The sequence below is a fragment of the Mus caroli genome, unplaced genomic scaffold, assembly GCF_978045245.1.
Source record: "Mus caroli unplaced genomic scaffold, Mus_caroli_1 scaffold_14, whole genome shotgun sequence".
NCBI classification, from domain to species: Eukaryota; Metazoa; Chordata; class Mammalia; order Rodentia; family Muridae; genus Mus; species Mus caroli.
Genome location: NW_028227269.1, coordinates 68,441,297 through 68,465,464, shown reverse-complemented (window position 1 = coordinate 68,465,464; position 24,168 = coordinate 68,441,297). Strand labels below are relative to the sequence as shown.

Here is a 24,168-nt window from a genome sequence, read left to right as displayed (position 1 = left end):
TCTCGGCCCCAGCATGCTGGCTTGTGTGCCATTAAAGCCTCATGTGTTTGCAGCAAGCTTGACTGTTGTGGCTTTCTGGGCTCGCGATCCTTCTGGGGTCCTTCACTACATATGCAGCTGGAGCCATGAGTCCCACCATGAGTATTCTTTGGTTGATGATTTAGTCCCTGGGAGCTCTGAGAGTACTGGTTATTTCATATTGTTGCTATGGGGCTGCAAACCCCTTCAGCTCCTTGGGTCCTTTCTCTAGCTTTTTTTCTTACTCTTATGCCATAATCAATCTGTCAGCAAACCCTGCTGCAACTCTAAAATGTCTACAGTCACTTAGCGCTTGTCCTGTTGCCTTTATCCATATGCATGCTAGCAGTATTTTTTTTTATCACTTCCCTTATTTTGAAACCCCACTCCCATTCAGTCTACTCTCACACAGCATCCAAAGTGATCAAATTAAATATGTCTCTCCTCTACTCCAAAGGCCTAGGTGGGTAGCCAGTTACCAAGGAACTTCATTTCCCTCTACTCTTCTCTGTTCCAGCTACGTGACCCTCTTCCTATTCCTACAATGAGCCAGAAACATGACCACTTGCAGTGACTTGCGTTTGCTCTTCTGAGGCCTCACTCCAGATAGCAGCATAGCAAGTTAATTCCAGCATTGCTTTCTCACTGGCTTCATTATCTGTCCCCCTTTCCAAGCTGTGGGATCTCTCTTGTTTATGCTTCCTTCAGCGCTCACTGTGTTACATACTATGGTTTACTAGTTTTATTTTTTGTGATCTCTCTTCCTCATAACCGCAGGACCTTTGTTGTTGTCCCAGACTTCTAAAACAGCATCTTGGATGCTGGGTGCTCAATAAAATATTTGTTATAGAATTATAGGGACCTTTAACAAGGAAACATTTCATAAAAGCACAGGAGACAGACAACTGATTAAATGTTTCCTTTGTGCATGGCTTAAAAAAAAAAAGAGAGCAGTTTTGGTGTCTTGTTCTGAGGTTGGTGTTTTGCTTCTGTGTTTTAAGCACACTCTCTTCATTATGAAAGCCTTACTTTGGTCAAGAGGAGTGAGTCCCGATCTTATCCTCCAAGTTATTCTGTGTACCTGAGCGAGTTAAAGAGAACAAAGTAGAATCTGATATATTAGATAGAAAACTCCCAGTTCTGAACTCTGGTGCTCAAAGGCTTCAAGATTCTAAGACTTAACTGCAAGAGAATGCATGTGGTTATTAAATATACATATTAAAATGATGAAATAAATACACTAACGTCAAATTTATCTTTAGGAGCTGTAGAAACTCCATCTTCTTTTTTAATCCGAAAGTGCGGATGGGGGTGTGGTGGGGGGGCACAAAAGGGGGTGGGCTACCAAGGGTTGGGGGAGATAAGAGGACAGAAGAAACGGAGACTCGGTTTTTACAGTAGTCACGCTGTCACCAGAAGAGTCATCTATGTTACTAGGTGTAGCCCTCGCAGTCGTCCGGTCCCGCGTCCCCATCAACCCAGCACACCCGAGGGCTGCCTTCCCTCAGCAACCAGGACACGCGGCTGCGGTTGCTGGCAGCAGGGCGGTCGGCAAGTCCTAGGCGAGAGCCGCTCGCCGCCCAGCGGGCTCCGGACCGCCCGGACTCGAGCTCCCAGCGGCGGGAGCCGGCCCGCGCAGCCGCACTGAGGGCCGCGGTGGTCGCCACACCCGGCCCGTTAGCCGCCCGCCCGCCCGCCGCGAGTCCCCGCATGCAGCCGCGTCCGCGCCCGGCGGGGGAGGGGCGGCCCGTGCGCGTCGGCTTTCCCAGCATTCCCAGCGGCGCGGGGAAAGTTTACCGGACGTAGGCGGTGGCCGCAGCGGTAGCGGCTCCGGGCGGCGGACCATGGCCCTGGTGGGCGGCCGCGGCCCTGTCCCAAGGCGGCCTCGGGCGGCGTCGTTGAGCCGGCTGACTTCCCGGGAGGAGCTGCCCTGCGACTGAGCGGCGGCGGGCGCGCTTAGCGCGGCCAACATGCGGCGGAGCCTGCGGGCGGGCGCGGGCGGCGGAGACCCGAGGCGAAGGCGGCGGCGGCGGCCCGGGAGGCGGCGGCGGGCTGCGGGCTCGCGGCCCTAGCGAGGCTGCTGGGGCGGCGGCGGGAGTCGTCCGCGAGGATGCTGTCCCGCAAGAAAACCAAAAACGAGGTGTCTAAGCCGGCCGAGGTGCAGGGCAAGTACGTGAAGAAGGAGACGTCGCCCCTGCTGCGGAGTGAGTGTCGTGGGCGGTGGCGGGTGGGGACCCGGCGCAGCCTCGGGTGGTGCTGGAAGACCGACTCTGGGAAATGCATGGCTGTCCCTGGTGTTGGGGAAAAAGTGCTTCGACCCAGGCACCTCTCTGCTGGGTACGTCCTGGCCCGGCGTTTGCGACCATCGCGGGCGTCACTCGTCGAGACACACACACACACACACACACACACACACACACACACACACACACTCACACACTCTCTCTCTCTCTCGAGAGTGGATTCCTTAGTCCTGCAGCGGGACACAAACTTGTCAGGCAAAGAACCTGATACTTGATACTTGTAGCCACTACCAGCGCCCTAAGTAACACACACACACACACACACACACACACACACACACACACACACACACGAGAGAGAGAGAGAGAGAGAGAGAGAGAGAGAGAGAGAGAGAGAGAGAGAGAGAGAGAGAGAGAGAGAGAATGGAGATTCCTTAGTCCTGCAGCGGGACACAGACTTGTGAGGCAAAGAACCTGATACTTGTAGCCACTACCCAGAGTCTCAGAGTCTTTTCATTTCCCAGAGTAGACAAGCCATTAACGTATTTGGATTAGGCTTTGCTCCTAAAATTTAAATAATAATAATAATAATAATAATAATAATAATAATAATAATTTAAAAAAGCAAAGTATTCAGAATAATTTCAGCCATACCAGGCAAGTTCCTAACTTTATCCCTCTTTCCGGCATATGTTCTGTCCCCTCCCGTACGTAGCTTTTCTTCTCCGTTTAAAATATTTGAATTTTTAACTTGAACGCCTTGATTCTCCTTTTTTAAAATTCTTGGGTAGTCAGCTAATCCTTTGGTTCCCATTCTAGGAGCTGGACCCCTTGTGTAAGTTTCCTTCTTGGAAACTGGAAGTAACCGTGTGACTTAAATTAAGCATTACCTCATGTTGTAATTGGGAAAGCTGCTCACAGGGGTTCCTAGTATTTGCCCAGGATCCCGCAGAAAGGGGTGGAGAGCATATTTTTCCATTGTGACCATGTGTCAAGCCTTACAGGTTCTGTTAGTAGTTGGAGTGCTAGACAACACAGTTGTCAGTAACTGAAACCATTTTTAAGAGCTTGTTTTTCTGTTTTTTAGGTGATAGCTTATTTTTTGCTGCAAATAAAGTTTATTAAGCATCATTTGAAGTCATGCCACTTGTTGAGTCTTTTAGTGAATGATTCCATACAGAATTTGTGCCATCGACAGTTAATTATTCCAATATTAAGTTATTGTAGTGTTAACTTCTGACACCCTTAGTGACATTGATTTAATGAATTCAGAAAATGTGCTCTATATCCAGGTTTCATATTTTAAAGGTAGTTGCTTTCTAAGAACATGAAAGCTGTTTGCACATTCTGATTTCAGCAGCCAGGACCTTGGTTTGGGTTATCTGCTTTTAAAGGAGCTATAATTCTTCCCAGGCTTTTTCAGTAGATCCAGGGTTTGTGTGCATCTTTGGAAGTAGATGATTTTATTTTTCAGTTTCTACACTGAAAGGTCTTGCTTTCTAGTTGTGATAATTGTGCTTAGAACTGGGTAATTCCTGGTAGAAAGACAAAAAAAAATTAATAAAAAATCTTTTACAGGAAATCTGACTTTGCGTATTTTTTATTTTAATGAAACTGTGTTTGTGAAGAAAGATTCTTGGTGGTACTTAAATCAAGTGAAAACACCAAACTGTCCTCATACATGATGCTGGTAAAGGAATGGTTTGTCAGATTACTTTCAGCTTAGTGACATTGTATCATGTATGGCCATATGCAGCATCCATTCGTTTGTCGCTGAGTTTACACCTGCAGATTAGAGCAGATTATAAATGTATGTGCTTGGGAAAATAATCTTCATTTAAAGTTCTAGTATTGTCTTAAACTTTAAAATTTGTTTTCTTATGCCCTTTTGTTTGATATTTTGATCTCAGGATAGTAGACATAAATAACTTTAGACGAGTGTACTGACTTAATGAAATGGTGATTATATTTGTTTTATTGTAGATCTCATGCCTTCATTTATTCGGCACGGTCCAACAATTCCCAGACGGACTGATCTCTGTCTTCCAGATTCAAGTGCAAGTGCTTTCTCAGCTTCTGGAGATGGTATAGTTTCAAGAAACCAGAGTTTTCTGAGAACTGCAATTCAAAGGACGCCTCATGAAGTAATGAGAAGAGAAAGCCACAGATTGTCTGCCCCTTCTTACCTTGTCAGGAGCCTAGCAGATGTCCCTCGAGAGTGTGGCTCATCACAGTCATTTTTGACAGAAGTTAGTTTTGCTGGTGAGAATGGAGACTCTGGCTCCCGCTTCTTGTACTCAGATCACTTTTTTGATGGTCAGAGAAGGCGGCCACTTGGAGATCGCGCACAAGAGGACTACAGATATTATGAATACAACCATGATCTCTTCCAAAGACTGCCACAGAGTCAGGGGAGGCACACTTCAGGTAACTTCATATAATAAACAGCACACTGGTTTATTCATACTGATATTTTAATTTAAAAGGTGACCTGAGGATTTTCTTGGAAAGCAAAAAAAGCAAAACAAAACCAAATATACTCTAAGAGGGAGTTTTCCATTTTGCACTTCTTGCTTCCTCCTGCTTGCTAGTAGTTTTTAACTTAAAATGAAGAACAGAATTCTTGTGTCTGTCCTCTATGTTATATTTTTGGCTTTTTGTAGGCAATTACTATTCCCTGGGTTGGTTAAAAAGACTGAGCATATGCTAACTTTGTGTGAGACACGCCTTTTTTTGTAACAGGCAGGAAACCCCGGCCCTTCCTTTCCCCTTGACCTGGAAGTGCTCCTCCGAGGTGGGGGTTAAGGAATGGTGCAGCTCCACTTAATTTCTAAAATGGCCATTACTGTAGATGAACTGGTAGAAGCTAAAAAGAGAACTTTTATCCTGTTTAGTAACTGTTAGGCTTTAAATTTGGCAGGGTAAAGATAAATGTGTGAGGTTGGTTTGCTTTTTAGTGGCCACAGCTTCTAATAAACTGACTTAACAGTTTGGAACATAACTGTATCAGCCATGAAGTTTGCTTTTATTAAATATTAATTATATGTTTAGCCTTTTCTTGATCCTCTTGGGATACCTTATTTAGTGAGACAAAACCAGCATACACTTAATAGTCCTGGAACAACTAATGGTTATACTTTGTAGTCCTCACTGTTGAGGGAGCAGAGAAAGACCACTGTAACTGGACTACTTAAGGAATGCACACTCCAAGGAGCAGAGAAAGTTTGAAGTAGGCTTTGAGCTTGGACTGGACATTAACAAGGCAGAAGAAAGACATTTGAGGTTGAAAATTGGGAATACCCACTGCAAACCGAAGGGGTGGCTTAAATTTAAGAGACTATATTCCTACGTAGTTTAAGAAATACGATAGTAAGGTGAAATGGAGATTCATGGTCCAACAGAAGGTTTAGACTTGAAATAAGCCATTGCATAGCTCAAGGTCAATGCCTGGAGAGATGGCACTGTGCTTAAGAGCACTGGCTGTTGTTTCAGAGGACTGGGTTCACTTCCTAGCATTTATGTGGAGGCTCACAACCTATAACTCCAGTTCAAGGGAATTCGATGCCCACTTCTGGCTTCTGTAGGCACTAGGCATGCAATGTGTGGGCACTGTGCTCAAGTACTAAAAGAGCATCGGATCCTCTGAAGTGGAGTTGTAAGCACTCGTAAGCTGCCATATGGGAACAGAACCCATGTCCTCTGCAAGACCAGCAAGTGTTCTTCTTTTTTTTTTTTTTTTAGAATGAGCTGTATTTAATTTAAAAAAGAGGGGAGGGTTGTACCCCACAAATGATACAGTAACGAGGATACACAAATTCCATACCATGACTGAAGTGTTCACTGTGTTTGATGTCGTCACAATGGAAGGCATAAAAAATGGAGTACATCAATGCTGACACAGTCCAGTCCAGTCCCCCAGGCAAGATGGTGCAAGAAGTCATTAAATCAAAAGTGCCCTTCCCTTCCCTAAATGGCTAGCAGACACGAAAAACAGCCTGGGATGCAGCCACACAGCTTTCTCCATGAGGCTATCAAATGTGTTGTTGAATGGCACACTGTCAAACACTGGAAAGGGGCGCCACAGTGGACCGCTCTCTTATAGGTATGAATGCTAGATTCAACTATCTCCCTAAGCAGGATGTGGCTCCTCTGCAGAGAAAGCCAGCCTAATTCACTTTGTCTTGAAATATATACAGATTGTTTGTAGTCGCTACAGCAATGATGTTTTCCTTGGGATGCCAGGCTGTATGAAGGATTTTCTTGTTGAAGTCTAGGCTGTCAACACTTATTTCATCTTTCTTTCGCTTGCTGCTTGCACAGACTCTGCGTGGCTTCCAAACTGTGTGAGACTTATTGTTCTCTCGTGATGTTTCTAGAGTTATATCCCGCTTTGTGTTCCTGTCAAACATTCTGAAGAAATGATTGTAGGGTCCAGTCATGACAACACTGTCAGACCCATTCCACCAACATTCAAATCTGTCAAATATGCAGTCGTTTCCATACAGTGAGCAAAGTTTACTTCTGAGGTATTCAGGTACCTGCTATGTCTCCACGGGCCTGTTTTCCATATTCAAGTCCCAAATTTTGACCAACAAATAGTTTCTAGTCATCATATAATGACCACTATGGCTGAATTTTACATCAGAAATAGAGGAGATTATTTTTTAAAAAAAATTGACGTGTTGCTGGGATCTTCAGGTTCTTCAAACAGTTTAGAATGCCTGTCACAAAGCGCAGATGCCCTCATGTCACATAACCAATGGTCCCTTTACTGCTGCTGTATACACAAACGTGTGACAGCTGTTGGGGTGAAATTCTGCAGCTGTGAGCACCTCCGTGAGATCTTCCACATTGCCAGGCTTGATATCCACAATATTAAATTTCCAGATGCCAGAGATTAATTAACAAATCATCTGCTGATAAGTAGGTTTCATGATCACTATTGATAGAAATTGAGTTGATGTGATAAGTGTGGGTGTTGGCAAATATTCTCTGTGGACTGGCTTCCACCATTAGATCCATGGGCCTAAATACGGGCACCCGAAGCGTAGTGACTGTAGTAGGATCTCTATATCTTCCATCTTCCTCTTTCAAGTTATAGCCTTCTGGTCTCTTTTGTCTCTTTAACTGATTTTCCATAATTTTATTGTTTTATCGTTGGTAGACAATAAAAACTGGGCAGCATTTTTCTGGGGTAACCATCTAATTTTGTTGATCTTCTCTTCTATTTCTAAGCTTTTCAAGTAGTCAAATTCTGGCTCGTGGCTCTGGAAGGTGCTGTAAACATTGTATTCTCCTCTGCTGTGAGACTGGATTTTGTTCTCACTGGGTGTTGTGAGGATTAATTCATTCGTGTTTCTAAAGCACTTTGAGATCCTCAGGTCAAAGGCGCTCCTGCTCTTGTTGAAAGATGACAGCTCTCCCACCTTTATCTCCTGTGGCTAGTAATTCTCCAGAATGATTAAACTCTACTGTAGAAATTATATCTGCTTCTGCTACGTCATCATCTACTGCTCCTTTCACCTGAGAATAAAACCTCTGAATATCATTCCCTCCTCCAGCTCCTGCCATGTCGCGCTGCAAATGGTGACCCTGTCAGGCTCGTCGGGGTCTCCCTGACCCCGGGGCTCAGCCCCCACACCTGGGGATGGGGGGGATTGAGGGCATGGATGGAGGCGGGTAGCCCCAGCAAGTGTTCTTAACCTCTGAGCCATCTCTCCAGCCCCCAGTGGTTACCATTTTAATAAAGCAAGTTAATGAAGATGTGCTTCAGGATTTAGAAGGGACAGAGGAAAGTGGGACATCCAAATTCATAGAACTAGGTTCCTAATAGGGGTGGAGAGAGAAGGGAGAAGGTGTCAGCTGTGATGAACATAGCACCTTAGACAAAGGACATGCTTAATAAGGTAAATGACTGAGTGAGTCAGTTCATCTGGAGACTGATGACACAGTCCCTTAGCTGAAGGAGAGCAGAAACAATAGCTGTGTTTATTATTTTTATAGATACGTGGTCCTCAACCCTCTAGTGCTGTGAGCCTTTCATACAGTACCTTGTGTGCTGACCCCTGGCCATAACATTATTTTCATTACTACTTCGTAACTATAATTTTGCTTCTGTTAAGAATGATAATATAAATATCTGTGTTTTCTGATGGTCTTAGGCAACCCCTGTGAAAAGGTTATTCGACCACCAAAGTCATAACCCACAGGTTAAGAACTGCGGGTGTAGCTAATTTATTCAGTTCTTTGCCCTTACTTTCACTTTTCACTGACAGCTCAAATAGATTGAATATCCCAACTCCAGAAATCTGATCTGTGAAACACTCCAAAATCCAAATTTTTTGAGCATGTCCATGACATCACATCAAGGCAGTTTTTCAAACCTTGTATATGCATATGCATGTGTGTATATGTTTTAAGATACAGTCTCACTGTATAGTTAAGGGTAGTCTGCAATTCACTGTGTGGCCCAGACTAGTTTCAGATTTGCAATGATTCTCCTGCCTCTGTCTTCCTAGTGCTGGGATTATTGTAATAGTTCATAGTTCATTGTCAGAATGGCAGCTATACTGAAAATACTATATGAAATTATCTTCAGGCTGTTTTTATAAGAGAAATGTAAAACATACATGAATTTGATGTTCAGATTTGGTGTGTTTGCCAGTAAATTACACACACATCAATTTCAAAATCCAAAGCACCGTGGTCATAAGCATCTGCATAAGGGATACTCAACCTGTAATTCTTTTCGTCCTTAACTTCCCATTCTTAAATATGAAGAAATGAAATACAAGACTGAAATTTGCTTTAGAGTTCCGATTTGTAAAATAAAATTGAGGAAATACTGTAAGTTTCTACTAGTGTCTTCTATGTAGAGCAGTAGGACGTAGTTTTTATTATAAAGGCAGACTTTAGAACATCATCCCAGTCACATTTAGAAAGAGCGCACAAGGTCTGGGGAGATCCCTCAGTCAGTAGAGTATCAGCTGAGCAAGCATGAGGGCCTGAGTTCAGATCCCTGGAACCTTGCCAGGAATGGTACCGTGCTTCTGCTGTGAGGCAGAGATAGATGGATCAATTTCTGAAGCTCCTTGGCTAGCCAGCCTCGCTCAATTGATGAGCTTTATATTCATTGAGAGACATTGTCCCAAAAAGTGTTCAGAGAGCAAATGATTTTGAAAAGGTGCCTGGTCTAAGCCGTAGGCCTCTTTGGACCTCTACAAGCATATGTGTTAAGATGCTATTCGTGGTGTCTTGTGTCTTTACTCCCAGAACTCTGGAGGCAGAGGCAGGCAGATTTCTGTGAGTTTGAGATATGAGATGAGCCTGGACTGCATAGTTCTGGCCGATCTAGGGAAACAAAATCATTTCTATCATTATCTCGTTCCTTCTGTAAATCATCAGTTTCATTGATTTTTGTTGTATTCTTATATTTCATCATTTTATGAAAATAAGAATAAATACATGTATGTGTACATACGGTTTTTCCTCATCTCTGTTGATTTTCTTTTGTATGCTACTCTAAACTCAATGACATAGCAGACATTTGAGTTTATGTGAATAGGATGTCAGAAGCAATTCAGCTGGTTGTTTCCTTTTTGTGTGTGTTTGTTTTATTAGACATTTTCTTTATTTACGTTTTACATTTTAAATGTTATCCCCTTTCCTAGTTTTTCCTTCGAAAACCTCTATCCATTCTCCCCTCCCCATGCTCACCAACCCACCTACTCCTGCTTCCAGTCCCTGGCATTCCCCTATTCTGGAACATAGAACCTTCACAGGACCAAGGGCCTCTTCTTCCAATGATGACCAACTAGGTCATCCTCTGCTGCATATGCAGCTGGAGCCTCAATTCCCTCCATGTGTTTTCCTTGATTGATGGTTTAGTCCCAGGGAGCTCTGGGGTTACTGGTTAGTTCATATTGTTGCTCCTCCTAGGGGCCTGCAAACCCCTTCAGCTCCTTGGGTACTTTCTCTAGCTTCTTCACTGGGGACCCTGTGCTCCATCCAATGGATGACTGTGAGCATACACTTCCGTATTAGTCAGGCACTGGCAGAGCCTCTCAGGAGACAGCTATATCAGGCTCCTGTCAGCAAGATCATGTTGGCATCTGCAATAGTGTCTGGGTTTGGTGGTTGTTTATGGGGTCGATCCCCAGGTGGGACAGTTTCCAGATGGTCAGTCCTTCAGTCTCTGCTCCCAACTTTGTCTCTGTAACTCCTTCCATGGGTATTTTGTTCCCCCTTCTAAGGATTGAAGTATCCACACTTTGGTCTTCATGTGTTTTGCAAATTGTATCTTGGGTATTCTGAGCTTCTGGGCTAATACCCACTTATTAGTAAGTGCATATCATGTGTGTTCTTTTGTGATTGGGTTACCTCACTCAGGATGATATCCTCCAGATCCATCCATTTGCCTAAGAATTTCATGAATTCATTGTTTTTAATAGCTGAGTAGTACTCCATTGTGTAAATGTACCACATTTTCTGTATCCATTCCTCTGTTGAACATAGTGGAGCATGTGTCCTTATTACAAGTTGGAGCATCTTCCGGGTATATGCCCAGGAGAGGTATTGCCGGATCTTCCGGTAGAACTATGTCCAATTATTTCCTGAGGGACCGCCAGACTGACTTCCAGAGTGGTTGTACCCAGCTCGCTTTTTCTAACTGGAGGCCTCTCGTTCATGTTTCAGTTATGTCAGTGTTTCACCAGGGCAGTCAGAGCTACTTCTTTAGATGCACATAGTTTAGAGAGCACTCCCAAAGCTGTTAGCAAGAGAGTTTAATTTTAGCTGGAGGCCTCAGTTCCTCATCAGATGCACTATTTATGACATTAGAACAGCTGGCTTTCCCCCGAGTAATTCAGGGGAAGCACGTGAGCTTGCTAAGGACAGAGCTGCATGGCCTTTCGTATCTTACTACCAGAAATCACACATCATCCTTTCTGTCATAAATTATTGCTCACAGACAGGTGAATACCAGGAAGTCTGGAATGGTGGAGCACGGGACTATTTTAAGTATAATTATATACAGGAAGCATGTTACCTGCACTTTTTTCGCTCCTTGTTTGGGGTGGGGTGGGGTGGGGTTTGAGACAGGGTCTCTCTCTAGCTCAGGCTGGCTTAGAACTCACTAGCTAGCCTAGGATAGCTTCTAATTTGTGGCATTCTTTCTTCCACAGTCTCTCAAGTGCTGGGATTACAGGCGAGAGTTGCCCTGCCTGCCTGGCTTTCTCTCTTACTCTTACTCAGGGTGGAAAGTAGTGAGCATCTTTATGTGTACAGCTCCCTAGTCCAGAATTCTGCTCTGCTCTGCTCTGCTCTGCTCTGCTCTGCTCTGCTCTGCTCTGCTCTGCTCTGCTCTGCTCTGCTCTGCATCCAATAGCATAATCACCTACAATGTCAAGATTGGTTTCTTGCTAGCCTTTCTATAAGACTATGCTGTAGTAACTAGCTTTTTGCATTTACCATTTGTATGTTGTATATTAAGTGAATACTGTTTTTAAACCACCTGCCAATAACCTGTATTTGTTTATAAATTTACCATTTCCTCCTTTAAAATGTCATAGTTTGAGTAGAAGCGTTTGCCTTGATCGTAATGTTTCTTCTGAATTACTTTTTGTCATTGCTGTTTGCATAGATACTGAAATGACCGATAGAAAACACTGCTCTTCTCAGAAGCAGGGGATTCTGACATTTCAGTCAGTTTAGGATTGTCAGTGTAATTTCAAGCGAGTTGAAAATGAAAGTTATTTCTTAAAGTTAAACATGTTGCTTAGCCAAATATATTAAATATATAGTATATATTTTAAAATGTATACTTCAGATAGTTGGAAACGTGGCTTTTTGATTTTTAGAGCCATTATAAGTGTTGTTATTCATTAACTTTATTTCTGCTTGTGGTCAGCATGTGGCTATTTGGTGTATATTTTTGCATGTTGACTATATAACCTGCCTTGATAATATTACTTAATTCTAGGACACAGCTAGATTTTTTTTAAAAAGTTATAAATTGGGAGTGGTTTTACAAGTTTACTTTTTGTTTTGTTTTGTTTTAGATGAAATGTCAAATCTTAAATCTTGACTGAGATTTTTTTTCTTTCTTCACTTTTTCTTTAGCAGTATAAATATTTAAGTGTTTCTGTGCCTCAGTGATAGAAAATTCAAACAAGCTAAAACTCATATTTGTTTCAAATTTTAGCTCTTCCTTTCTGCTTTAATAGTAGTGTGATTTTGTGGCCGTTTTACACTGACACAGTAATGAGATCTAACAGGTATTCAAGTACTTGCTCCATTTCCTTTTCTCCATAGGTATTGGGAGAGTCACGGCTACATCTTTAGGGAATTTAACTAACCATGGATCTGAAGATTTACCCCTTCCTCCTGGCTGGTCTGTGGACTGGACAATGAGAGGGAGAAAATACTACATAGATCATAACACAAACACCACTCACTGGAGTCATCCTCTTGAACGAGAAGGACTTCCTCCTGGCTGGGAACGAGTGGAGTCATCAGAATTTGGAACCTATTACGTGGATCACACCAATAAAAGGGCTCAGTACAGGCACCCCTGTGCTCCGAGGTAAAGGAGTGGCTTCATTTCCAGCTATCTGTTTTGAGAGTATCCTGTGTTAGATTTTGATCTCACATTTTTTGAAGGTGATAAGCATCTTGAAGCTTGAGATTTTAAAGTGATTTCTCAAAATTTATATTTATCCTAAATCTGTTTTAACAATTAATAATTTTAATAAGTTTTAAAGTATCTTCTCTTTGAGCAACTTGAAACAAATGTATCTTTGTGATCAGATTCCAATTAGAAGAGATGTCAGAATGTTTTTGTAGCTAGTCAGAAGTTGAGGCTAATACAACACCTGTCTCTTCATTTTAAATTCCCATGTCAGGCCCACCTCCTATTAAGTCAGAGTATACTTTGAAATTTTGACATTATCTTACTGTTTTTATTCAACTTCAGGCATGATTTTTTTGTTGTTTCTTGCTGAGGTAAAAGTTGGAATGCAACAAAGCATGGTAGCTTTTTAATAAATAAGCCAGTAATTCTTTGGGCTGTTTTGTTTTGAATGATATTTAAGTCTTATGCTATCTATTTAATAATGTAGTCAGTTGTCATATGTGGCTGTTGAGCACTTGAAACTTGATTAACCAATTGCGATTGCTGTAAGTATAAATAGACACTGTACTTCAAGTAAATATAAAACCCTATTAGCTTAATAGTAGAAAAGCATTTACTTATAATGTTTAAGGTGCAAGAACTGAGGACAAGGGGTCAGATGTTATACGCACACTGATAGACACTGCCTGGGGTCGTCTGGTCTAATCCAGTTTGTTGGTTCTGGCAGGTAGTGGTATATTTCTTAGAATCATTAAAATCATGAGAATACATTTTGGAGTTACCACCTACAAAGATGGCATTATTGGTGTATTGCTATAAACATTTTACATTTTTATATTTAGTGATTCAACCTTGAAACTTTTTCCAATGGTTACATTTAATGGCACTTAGTCAGCTTCTATTGAATGGCTTCATGGAGATGTAAGGCCATGGTTATGGTTTGCTGTCTTATAGTCGTGGTCTTTACAAACAGATCTGAGAGGTAACTTTATCTCACTCACCCTTGTATTATTGTAGAGTTTTGATGATTTACAAGGCATTTTTCCAAATGATTGTTTCTCTCAGCGGCTCTGTACATGTTAGGCAGGAGAGACTCAGCACCCTCTAGTTCACTTAGTAATATAAATAGCTGTTTGATTATATGGTATAGTCTTTACACAGAACGTACGACTTATATTTGTTCATTCAATTTTGGGATTGCTAAGAGTTTATTTGTTCCTTACATAAGGAGGTTTAGAGAAGTAAAGACAATTCTACCCACATTTCATACAAATTGTAGATGGCTAAATTGAATTTAAAACATAGGCTGGCATGGTCAAGCAGACTTTTAATCATAGAACTTGAGAAACTGAGACAGGTAGAGGAACTCTGTGAGTTCAAGGCCAGCCTGGTCTACATAGACTCTTAGATAGAACTTGTCTCAAAACTACAACAAAACAAAAGCAAAAAACACAGGCATATTTGACCCCAGAGCATATGATATCAATTACTATGTCATTTTTGAACCCACTTATTAAAAACTGTTGAAAATTTAGTGCAATTTTTATGTTATCTTTAAATTGCTGGGGTTGGAGAGATGCATTGCTCAGTCATCAAGAACATTTGCTGCTTTTTCAGAGGACCTGAGTTTAGACGTTTTCCTAATTTGGCATAGGAGTCTTCCTGCACTACATAACCTAACCTAGCACCTCCATCAGTGTCTTACAGTGACCTGTAACTCCACCTCCAGGGGGTCAGATACCCTCTCCAGGCCTCATGGGTGTATCCATGCACATGCACACATACACAGAGAGAAAGACAAAGAGGCAGACAGAGACAGAGATGTACACACAGATAATCTTAAACTGAACTGTTTGTTAACCATGGTATAATCTAGACCTTATTTTAATGCTGGTTAAGAGAGCAGTGACCTATTTTTGTTTTTAATATTTATATGTCTTTTATGTTTAGAGGCAGGCTCAGTTTAATTTTGTCTGAAATAGCTGAGTTTGGTTTCCCAGAATTCACTTGAGCCTGCAGGTGTTGAGCACTTTGCATAACACCCTCTCCAAGCATCTCACAGTGTAAGTAAGTCCCCCTCCCTGCTCAGCTTACACAGGCTGTTAGAGCTAATTGATACTTGATCCTTTGTAATTCTCTCTGATTTAAAATAGGCTCTAGTCAACTCCCAGTTGTTTTCCTAACCTGGGATAGTGCAGGGTCCTGCTGTGCTGCATATCCCAACCTCACCTTCCAGTCAACAGGAGGAAGAAAAACATCATTTTGGTTTTTTTTTTTTTTTTTAAGAAAAGCTATAGCCCTTTCCAATATATATATTAGCAAATTACAAGTTTTTTGCAGAAATCTGTGCTTCTAATTTAAGCTTTGCATAGTTAAAGTTACAACTAAGGCCCAACTTTCTATCACCATTGAAACTGTCTTTTAAAAGAATGTATACCAGCCAGAAAAGCATGTCTTAAAATACAGAAGTGATTAACTTGGGTTTGTTGTTAGTTGCTTGTCTTTCTTTCTTTCTCTCTATTTCTTTCTTTCTTTCTTTCTTTCTTTCTTTCTTTCTTTCTTTCTTTCTTCCTTCCTTCCTTCCTTCCTTCCTTGTTTTGTTTTGTTTTGTTTTGTTTTGTTTTGTTTTGTTTTGTTTTTCGAGACAGGGTTTCTCTGTGTAGCCCTGGCTGTCCTGGAACTTACTTTGTAGACCAGGCTGGCCTCGAACTCAGAAATCTGCCTGCCTCTGCCTGCCGAGTGCTGGGATCAAAGGCGTGTGTCACTACGCCCAGCTCTTTCTTTTTTAAATAGATTTTGAATTTTGTTGAAATTTTTACATGAACAAGAAATTGGAAAAACAGTCACATCACAGAACAAATTGTCGAGACTTTGACATGTAAGCCAAACCAATTTTGTAGGGAAGATTTCAAAAAGGTTGTGAAAGTTACAACAACCTAAAAACCCAGGAAGCCTGCTTCTAGGAATGTAAAACATACAGCCATAGCTTATTTTCATACAGAAAAACCAGTGACTCCAGGACAAAGACACTCTGTACACCCGTGATGTCCAATAGTATTTATGAAAAGAACAATAGAAAGCCTGAGTGTATAGACAATAGTGACTTCTTTAATGATTTGATTTCTGAATTCAAATGGCAACAAACTACTTACAGATGAAACAGTTACACTAATTTTGTTTTGAAAAATGTAGATCTAGAGCCAATCATACCTTGCTAGAATCATTTTCAAGCCCTTGTCTATTTCCACTGTTGCTTCTAAATATCTGATAAAATTCTTGGATGTCATTATTGTAACCATAATTACCAGAATAGTTACCACTTTGTTGAGACTGCTGCTGGTCTATGGATTAGGAACCCCTTTCTGTTGGTTGTTGGCCTCATGACACTTGGAATTAGGCAGGTTCTACCCATCTGCTCTTTTCTTGTCTCCTACATCACCCCCCCAATTGCCTTGAGTTCCAAAGGACCATGGCCTCCCTAGTATTCTGCAAGACCCCCCTCTGCCGCTCCTTGAGACTCTCAGTGGTCCCAGATATGCCCCATCTGTGAGTTGCCAGCTCTGCCTCTTAGAGGTAGTGGTCTCTGCTCTCTTGGTGGTGGTAAATACCTCATCCTCTCCCTTCTCTTCCTCTCACTGCATAGCCATCAGCATAGACTCCACGATACTTGTGATAATCACAACCATGGCAGTCACTATAATACCTCGTAATTATAATCTGAGTAATCTGGAGGGTAGCCATATCCACCTCTCCCTCCACCATGGCCTCTCATTTGGGGAGGAGGGTGATCGTAATCTTCATATGCAGTGCTTCTGGAAGCCTGTTGAGCAGCTTGGCACTCTTTTCTTGTCTAGTGGCTTAGCTAAGACAATTTCAGTTTCTTCTCCATCTGTTTCTTTTCCATTCATCTCATCCATAGCCTTAATAGCAGCTTTTCTGTCTCCAAAATGAACAAAAGCATAATCTTTCGACTTCTTTACTTGCTCTAGTTTTCTAAACTCAAAAAATGACTTTTCCAATATTTCCTCTGTCACTGTAGTAGCCAAGTTTCTTAAAAATAAAACTTTTATCCTAACCATGCTTTCTGGATTTGGCTCTTCCACAGGGTCAGCCCGTTCAACTGTGTCTTAATTAGGGTTTCAGTTGTGTGAAGAGACATCATGACCATGACAACTCTCATAAAAAAAGAAAACATTTAATGGGGGCTGGCTTACAGTCCAGACATTTAGTCTATTACTGTCATGGCGAGAAGCTTGGTGTTGTACAGGCAGGCACGGTGCTGGAGAGGTAGCTGGGAATTCTAATCTGGATAGGCAAGCAGTTGGAAAAGAGACAATGGCCTGGCTTGAGCATCTGAAACTTTAAAGCCCACCCCCAGTGATAGACTTTCTCCAAGCCCACACCTCCTAATAGTGTCACTCCCTGGTGAGCAAACATTCACATCTGTGAGTCACGGGGGCCATCCCTGTTCAAGCACCACCACTGTAAGTACACTTCCCACACTTGACTTTTCCACCATCAGCCAGCATCTGGCACGTGCTGCTGACTTGTGATCTTCCTTTTCAAGAACGCAGAACTAGTGCCCTCACTCCTCTTGTTGTCATTGATTAATGGTAGAGAATAGCGTCCACCAAACCCTCAGGTAAACCCGAGTCCAGAGTGTTGTAATGGATCGAATAAAGTCTGTTGTTTGCCACAGAAATACACATGCCAGGACAGATTTCATAGACCTTACACAGCTTATTTACCTGCTTCCTAGGCAGCTTCCTTCCCACAGGCGATGATAGATGCATAGCCTTGGTTCTGACCGGAGACTGGCTCCACCATGAGACAAAGATCCCAGATAGGACCAGCCTTCTTGCAAAGGGGCACCAATGCATCCTCATACAAGTCTCATGGGATTTTTACCCAAGAAGATCTCTGTTTCAGTTCCAGGTCCCACAGCTGAATACACACTGTCTGGTGGAAGACCGTACTTCCTCTGTCCCAGGGTTATATCCAGAATATAGCCTGTCCTCCCAAGCACTCTTGCACCTTTTCCTGCTCTCTGCTTGTAGATCTTCACCACTCTACTTTTGTTTTTCTTTTTTAATTTATCTTATGTATGTGAGCACACTTCAGACACTTCAGAAGAGAGCTTCAGATCCCATTAGATGGTTGTGAGCCACCATGTGGTTGCTGGGAATTGAACTCAGGACCTCTGAAAGAGCAGTTGGTGCTCTTAACCTCTAAGCCATCTCTCCAGCCCTCCACTTTGTATAAAGTGGTGGAGGAAGCCTTTTGCTTTGTACTTACACCACAGATGATCTTTTCCCCCTGAATACAAGATAGTTCATGAGCTACCTTGTGTTTCCTTGAACTGGTGTAGTACAGACAGCTCCTTCTTTATTAAATTCCTAGATCATCAATTGCTCTTTAATCAAGATCAGCATACACTGCCAACGCTGTCTAAAACATGTCATCAGGTCTTTCTGCTGTGTTCTGTGGTAGGTTTGCCTCTATTGTCTTGTATTGTTCTGTGTGATTAACACTGGAAGTGTCCATTGGTTGCTCTTCTTTTAACTGTATTACCTTAGTAGCCACTGTATTTGCTAGCTCAGGTGCTGTTGGAAACCTAAGTGTCATGACTTGTAGTAGTGATTTTTTTTCCTTCATATCTTAGCTTGATATGCAGGATGGGGATGGGACGGGAAGTATCCCCCATATTTTGGCACTTCAGTCCCTCGTCTCCAATTCCCATAAGTTTACTCCTGGCTCAGGTAACCCTGGGATTGACAGCCAGCCCTCGGCCTACCCCACCCACTCAATTGTAACCTCGTTATCAACACATCCCACTTACGTGGGCAAGCGGGATTGCCTACTGAGGGAGAAGTGCTGAGATCAGGGGAACACAGAGAGCAACAAAGGCAGAGGTGGGGTGTGGGGGGACCTTTGGGCTAAAGGACTGGACACCACAGGGACTGAGGAATAAGCAAGGGAGAGGGGGTTCCAAAGTGGGACTCAGGCCCAGGGCTTGAGGCAGGCCAGAGTGGGGGCTGCCATTTTCCCTACTCCACCGTTACTTGGGTGTTTACCACTAGTAGCATATCAGCTTCCCCTACCCCCCACCCCAAAAAAGTATTGTGGTTTTCTTACACTATTGGGCTTCTATGTAACATTTAAGAAAGGATATCAGAGGTTATAAATTTTGATTCTTTGATTAGAAGTAAAAATAAATACAGTCTAGTTTAAAACAAAAAAAATCTAGAACTTTAGCATGGAAAGTTCTGTTAAAGTGAAAGATGGTCAGTTTGGCCAGAAAGCACATAGAAGATTCTTTTTTTTATTAGAAATCAAGCTAAGTAGGGAAGGGTTCCTTCCAAACAACCGTAGAGGTTTGATAAAGAAAATTGTAACACTGCAAAGCATGCTTGAGACGAGACCCTGTGCACCTCCAAACCCAACATTACTTCATGAACTTGTCCTGCTGGTCAGCCAGAATCTTGGCAGAGGACTTGGTGTCATAGAAGAGCTCGCTGCTCTCTTCCATGTGCTCCTTCTCAGTGCTTGTCCCTCCAGTTGGTCTTTGCCAGCAGGTTGGCTGGGGTCAGCAGCTGCACTGAATACGTCGGAGTGGCCTTGGTGCCAATCTCCCCAAGGTGGCTCAGTGCCTCCTCGCTGATGTTGATGCCTTCTGTCTGGGCTTGGATCTGAATGATCTGCTTCATCTCCTGTGGTGTATACAGCATGGTCCTGATGACCATCACCCGGTCCAGCTAAGCTGTATGGTCATCATCATTACTGGCCTAGGTAAAGGGCTTCTGTTTTAATAAATGTCAACTCTTTGTTCTCAGTGTACCTCGGTATGATCAGCCTCCACCCATCACGTATCAGCCACAGCAAACTGAAAGAAATCAGTCTCTCCTGGTCCCTGCAAATCCCTACCATACTGCAGAAATTCCTGACTGGCTTCAGGTTTATGCCCGAGCCCCTGTGAAGTAAGTGAGCACACGGCACGAGTATCTTTGGGGTCTCTAACCAGCTTGACTTAAGTACCATGCGTAGTCAGTATGGATTAGGTGGTGGCAGCACACCTTTAATCCCAGCACTGGTGGGGTAGAGGGGATGGGGGTGGGGATAGGACCCAGATGGGGATGATAATATACACCAGAGGCAGGCAGCCCTCTGAGCTAGAGGCCAGCCAGGGCTACAGAGAGAACCCCACCCCACCCCCTACCCCCCACCCCCAAAAAGTATTGTGGTTTTCTTACACTATTGGGCTTCTATGTAACATTTAAGAAAGGATATCAGAGGTTATAAATTTTGATTCTTTGATTAGAAGTAAAAATTCTTCAAAGATGTTTGAATCCTAATTACTTTGTGTACAAACCTCTGGTAATGGATACATAATACCAAATATGACGTTTAATTTTTGTTTTCTTTTTATTTTTATATGACATTAAAATGTAACATGATATAGTACTTACAACCAAGGTACCCAGTTAAGAGCTTGGTACTGTGGTGACACACAGCAGAACACTCTGAAATTAAGTTCTTCCATAGGAATTACTAGTGAGTTTCAGGGAAATGGTGAGTAAATGAAACGACCTAATGACAGCTGTGCTGGAGACACTGGAGGCGGTCACATTGTCACTCCTTCATGCAGCTCCAGCTCCTGTCCATGAGGAGTGATGCTGCCAAGAAAAGAGCCTATCAGGTTTCTGCAAGGAGATTAGTCCTCAGTCCTCAAGTAACAGAATAAAAGCGGGGTGGGGTAAGCTGCTTGCCTGCAGCTTTGCCACGGTGCTGGTGTTCCTGGGACACACACCCAAGATGATGGAACTGTGTGTGTGGCACTGTGTAGCCTGGGCAGCTTGCAGGAACTGCTCAGTACACTTTGTTTTATTTTTGTATTTTTTTGAGCCATATATGTTTTTTTGTAGACTTTGGAATAAAATGGCAAATGAGTTACCAAAGTAGCCATTAGATAGGACAGAAGTGCTATTATAAACAAATTCACTAGACATTGCAACTTAAAGCTTCCTTTTATCTCTACCCTGCAGTGATTTGAGAAATGACCTCAACATCACATAGGTACATAACTTACTGTATTTACATTCCTCTGGTAATGGACAGTGACCCTAAAAAACTGTCACGCTAAAGCTCCATACACCTCTGCCTTCCTGAACTGTTAGTCACTAAATATTCTTACAGGAGATAATTAGGGTTTTTTTTAGCTGTCAGAGTTTTTCATCTATAAACAAGAAAACTAAATCAGACTGCTGTCCCTTGAGCTCTTCCCTTTCAAAGTGTCAGTTACTACCTTGGCTTTATACTTCCAACTTCCTCTGAGCCACTCTAAGCACTGAAGGACTCGAGTCCTTCCAAGACCCACATGAGAATAAGCAACATGATGTCACATTGTCAAGTTTTCTTCAGTTTATTCTCTCATTTTGAAAGTTTATTTTCTTTGATTCTTGAATTTATTTTATTGTTAATTATGTGTGTGTGTTTGTGCACACACATGTGTGGTGTAGCTTGAGTCCAAATGAAAGTATTGATTTCCTGCAGCTGGAGGTCTAGGGGGATGGGAGCTACTTAATAAGGGGTTGGGAACTGAACTCCAGTCCTTTGCAAGAACTTCTGAGCCATGTCTCCAAACCTGTCTTCTTGGGATTTATTTCTTGTTACTCATCCTCAGGAATACTTGGCTCCCAAATGATTCATCTTCTGTCTCTGTTGTTGTGGTTGAATAGGACTAATTCCTCTATCCCGTCAGTCTGCCAGCACTGATGCCACTCACGAGTGACTTTACATGCTTTTCTGTATGACCACTTGTGAGTACAGTATGCTCTCAAGTATTCTGAGTTCTCAGCATTAACTCTGTATGAACTTCAACGAGCATAGGATGTGCCTTCTGGAAATTACAGAGCCACTATAGTCTGCAATCAGTATTAACGGCTACTCAAGACTAATATTACAATTGATTTTTAAAATAAACCCGAAATAATATTTAACAGTTTTTTCCCTTCCTTAAAAAACAGCACATTTGTGGCTAGGGAGATGGCTCAGTTGTAGAGAGCAAGTTCAGTTCCCAGAATCTTTATGGCCACTCATCTCTGTCTGAAATTTCAGTTTTAAGGGATCCACCAGTACCCTCTTCTGTATTTGCATGTGGTACACAGACATATAATGTGGGCAAAACACCCAATATACATAAAAATTAATCTAAAAAAAAAAAAAGATTCTCCAATTAAAAAATAAATAGGGCTGGAGAGAGAGTGCTGCTGCTTTTGCAGGGGACCCTGGTTCAGATCCTAGGAGCCATATAGTGTCTTAAAACTGTAACTCCAGTTCCAGGGTATCTGATGTCTTCTCTGGCTTTCTCAGGCACCAGGCATGTACACAGTGCACTGACATGCATGCAGGTCAAGCATTCATACACATAAAAACTGGAAATGAATTTTAGAGAGAGGGAAGGGGGGAAGATAGTGTATTCAGAGCTGTGTGTGCTCGCATGGGCCTGTATTCCTAGCCACTGAGAAGTGTGAGGCAGGAGGACATCCTGCACACAGAAGTTCAAGGTCAGCTTAGGGCCCCAGCTCAAGAAAAGTGTATCTAAGTAGCAAGTTTTACTAACACAAATACTTTTAAATGAAGCTGAGTTTTACATATAATAAAAATATCTATAAAAAATAGACCAGTTTATTGGTGTAAATGCACATTTATGTCTTATTAACATGTTTTACTACAGATATGACCACATTCTGAAGTGGGAGCTCTTCCAGCTGGCTGACCTGGACACGTACCAGGGAATGCTAAAGTTGCTCTTCATGAAGGAATTGGAGCAGATTGTGAAGTTGTATGAGGCCTACAGACAGGCTCTTCTCACCGAGTTGGAAAACCGCAAGCAGAGGCAGCAGTGGTATGCCCAGCAGCATGGCAAGACGTTCTTAAGTTAACTTATCACAAGCCAAGTTTATAAGAGCTTTAAAATATTTTCAGATAAATGACTGCAAACAAGTTCTTTGTTAATAAAGGTAACTTACTATTTGGAAGTATAAAATTCTAGTTTTACATATATTTTGTTATCAATTTTTTTCTTTTATTGAACCAAGAAAGTTTTATCATTTAAAAAGCCAATATGGCATATTCTACCAAATGCTGTATTAGGAAACTGCTGGAGACTCTGGACAAAAAGTAGTACAGGAAGAGATTATCATCATAAACAGGCATTAAATAGGAAACAGTCACTCTGTGACTTCTTATGGACACACCCTTCTTGTTTAGGAAACGGAAGAGGATAAGAGCACATCTGTGAACAGTTGCTACGTGTGGTGTCAAGTGTTTTCTGGAATGAGATGGTTTGAACTATTACCATAGGTATAGTTCAAAATACAAAACAGGACTCGGAACCTTTATTGTGACAAGCTTGTACGTGTGTGGTCATCTCCCCCCGCCCCCAGCCCCCTGACCACCAATGTAAGGGACACCTTTGAAGGAGGGAGATGAAGTCTTTGAGGAACACATTCAGAAGTACAGGAATATAATAAGTACATGCCTCTTAGTGAGCAACTGTTGCTAATACAGCTTCCTTCCTTTGAGGCAGAGCACATAAGAACAGTTAGCAAGGCTCTGGTGAGACACAGCACAGGCTTCCTGACCACATAGAATACTGCCTTCCATCAGGCTGGGCTAAGTTGCCAAAAATGACAATCAGGGATCCAATAAGAAATCTTGGTCACTTAAGTAAATTTTATATTGCCTTTTTTTAATCTTTGAGAAGTATTTGTCATAAAGGTTTAGAAACAGGTTGTCATTCCTGTTTTTCTTGCTTAGGGTTTAATAGTTCATAATTAGTGCTGAACACTTGATTACAGACAAACGTATGGAACTTCCAGCTGTAAATCTAGAATTCTTGAGCTTCGTAGCTCTCGAGTTGTGCTTACAAATGTTGTGAATATGCATATATATTAGTTCTTTTCCTAAGTATAAACACTCCATGTTAGAAGTGACTTTGAATTATTGGTAAAACTTTGTGTTTGATTTTATATAACAAGTTATTAAATATATTTTTGTGGAAACTGTCTGGTCCTTGAATTCATGTTTTGGTATTTTATATTTAGTATGATGTTTGATGCTTTATACTTGTTATGCTTTATCCTTCTGTTCAGAAGGCCCACAAGCCTATAATGAAAAGAGAAGCTGAAGCTAAAATATGGCTACTGGGACATTATCAGGGGAAGAGAATTAGTGAGCATACGGCCAGCTGTCTGTAAAGAAGTGTAAACTTCTGTT

The 24,168-nt window shown here is 42.1% G+C and overlaps 1 protein-coding gene and 2 pseudogenes across 3 annotated transcripts; 1 reads left to right on the top strand and 2 right to left on the bottom strand.

The window, feature by feature from the left end:
- Nucleotides 1-1,748: 1,748 nt before the first annotated feature.
- On the top strand, nucleotides 1,749-23,954 carry Sav1 (salvador family WW domain containing protein 1). Of its 3 annotated transcripts, none has more exons than XM_085830403.1 (5): nucleotides 1,766-2,222; nucleotides 4,311-4,688; nucleotides 12,573-12,843; nucleotides 19,725-19,868; nucleotides 22,625-23,954. In XM_085830403.1, exons 1-5 carry the CDS (start codon nucleotides 2,129-2,131, stop codon nucleotides 22,830-22,832), a joined length of 1,095 nt encoding a protein of 364 aa, XP_085686529.1. In that variant the 5' UTR covers nucleotides 1,766-2,128; the 3' UTR covers nucleotides 22,833-23,954. The 3 variants fall into 3 exon arrangements, with proteins under 3 accessions (XP_085686530.1, XP_085686529.1, XP_021034365.1); XM_021178706.3 differs by having other exon boundaries at nucleotides 1,774-2,222; nucleotides 4,245-4,688; XM_085830404.1 differs by lacking the exons at nucleotides 12,573-12,843; nucleotides 22,625-23,954 and having other exon boundaries at nucleotides 1,749-2,222; nucleotides 4,245-4,688; nucleotides 19,725-19,867.
- LOC110306678 (serine/threonine-protein phosphatase 2A 55 kDa regulatory subunit B alpha isoform pseudogene) lies at nucleotides 6,244-7,850 on the bottom strand (annotated as a pseudogene).
- On the bottom strand, nucleotides 16,501-19,420 carry LOC110307264 (heterogeneous nuclear ribonucleoprotein R pseudogene; annotated as a pseudogene).
- Nucleotides 23,955-24,168: the final 214 nt, after the last annotated feature.

Excerpts from the sequence above, each read along its gene's own strand:
- Sav1 (XM_021178706.3), top strand. The coding sequence starts at position 2,129 with ATGCTGTCCCGCAAGAAAACCAAAAACGAGGTGTCTAAGCCGGCCGAG. Across the intron at positions 12,844-19,724 it reads AGGCACCCCTGTGCTCCGAG|TGTACCTCGGTATGATCAGC; the intron begins GTAAAGGAGTGG and ends CTTTGTTCTCAG. Across the intron at positions 19,869-22,624 it reads TATGCCCGAGCCCCTGTGAA|ATATGACCACATTCTGAAGT; the intron begins GTAAGTGAGCAC and ends GTTTTACTACAG.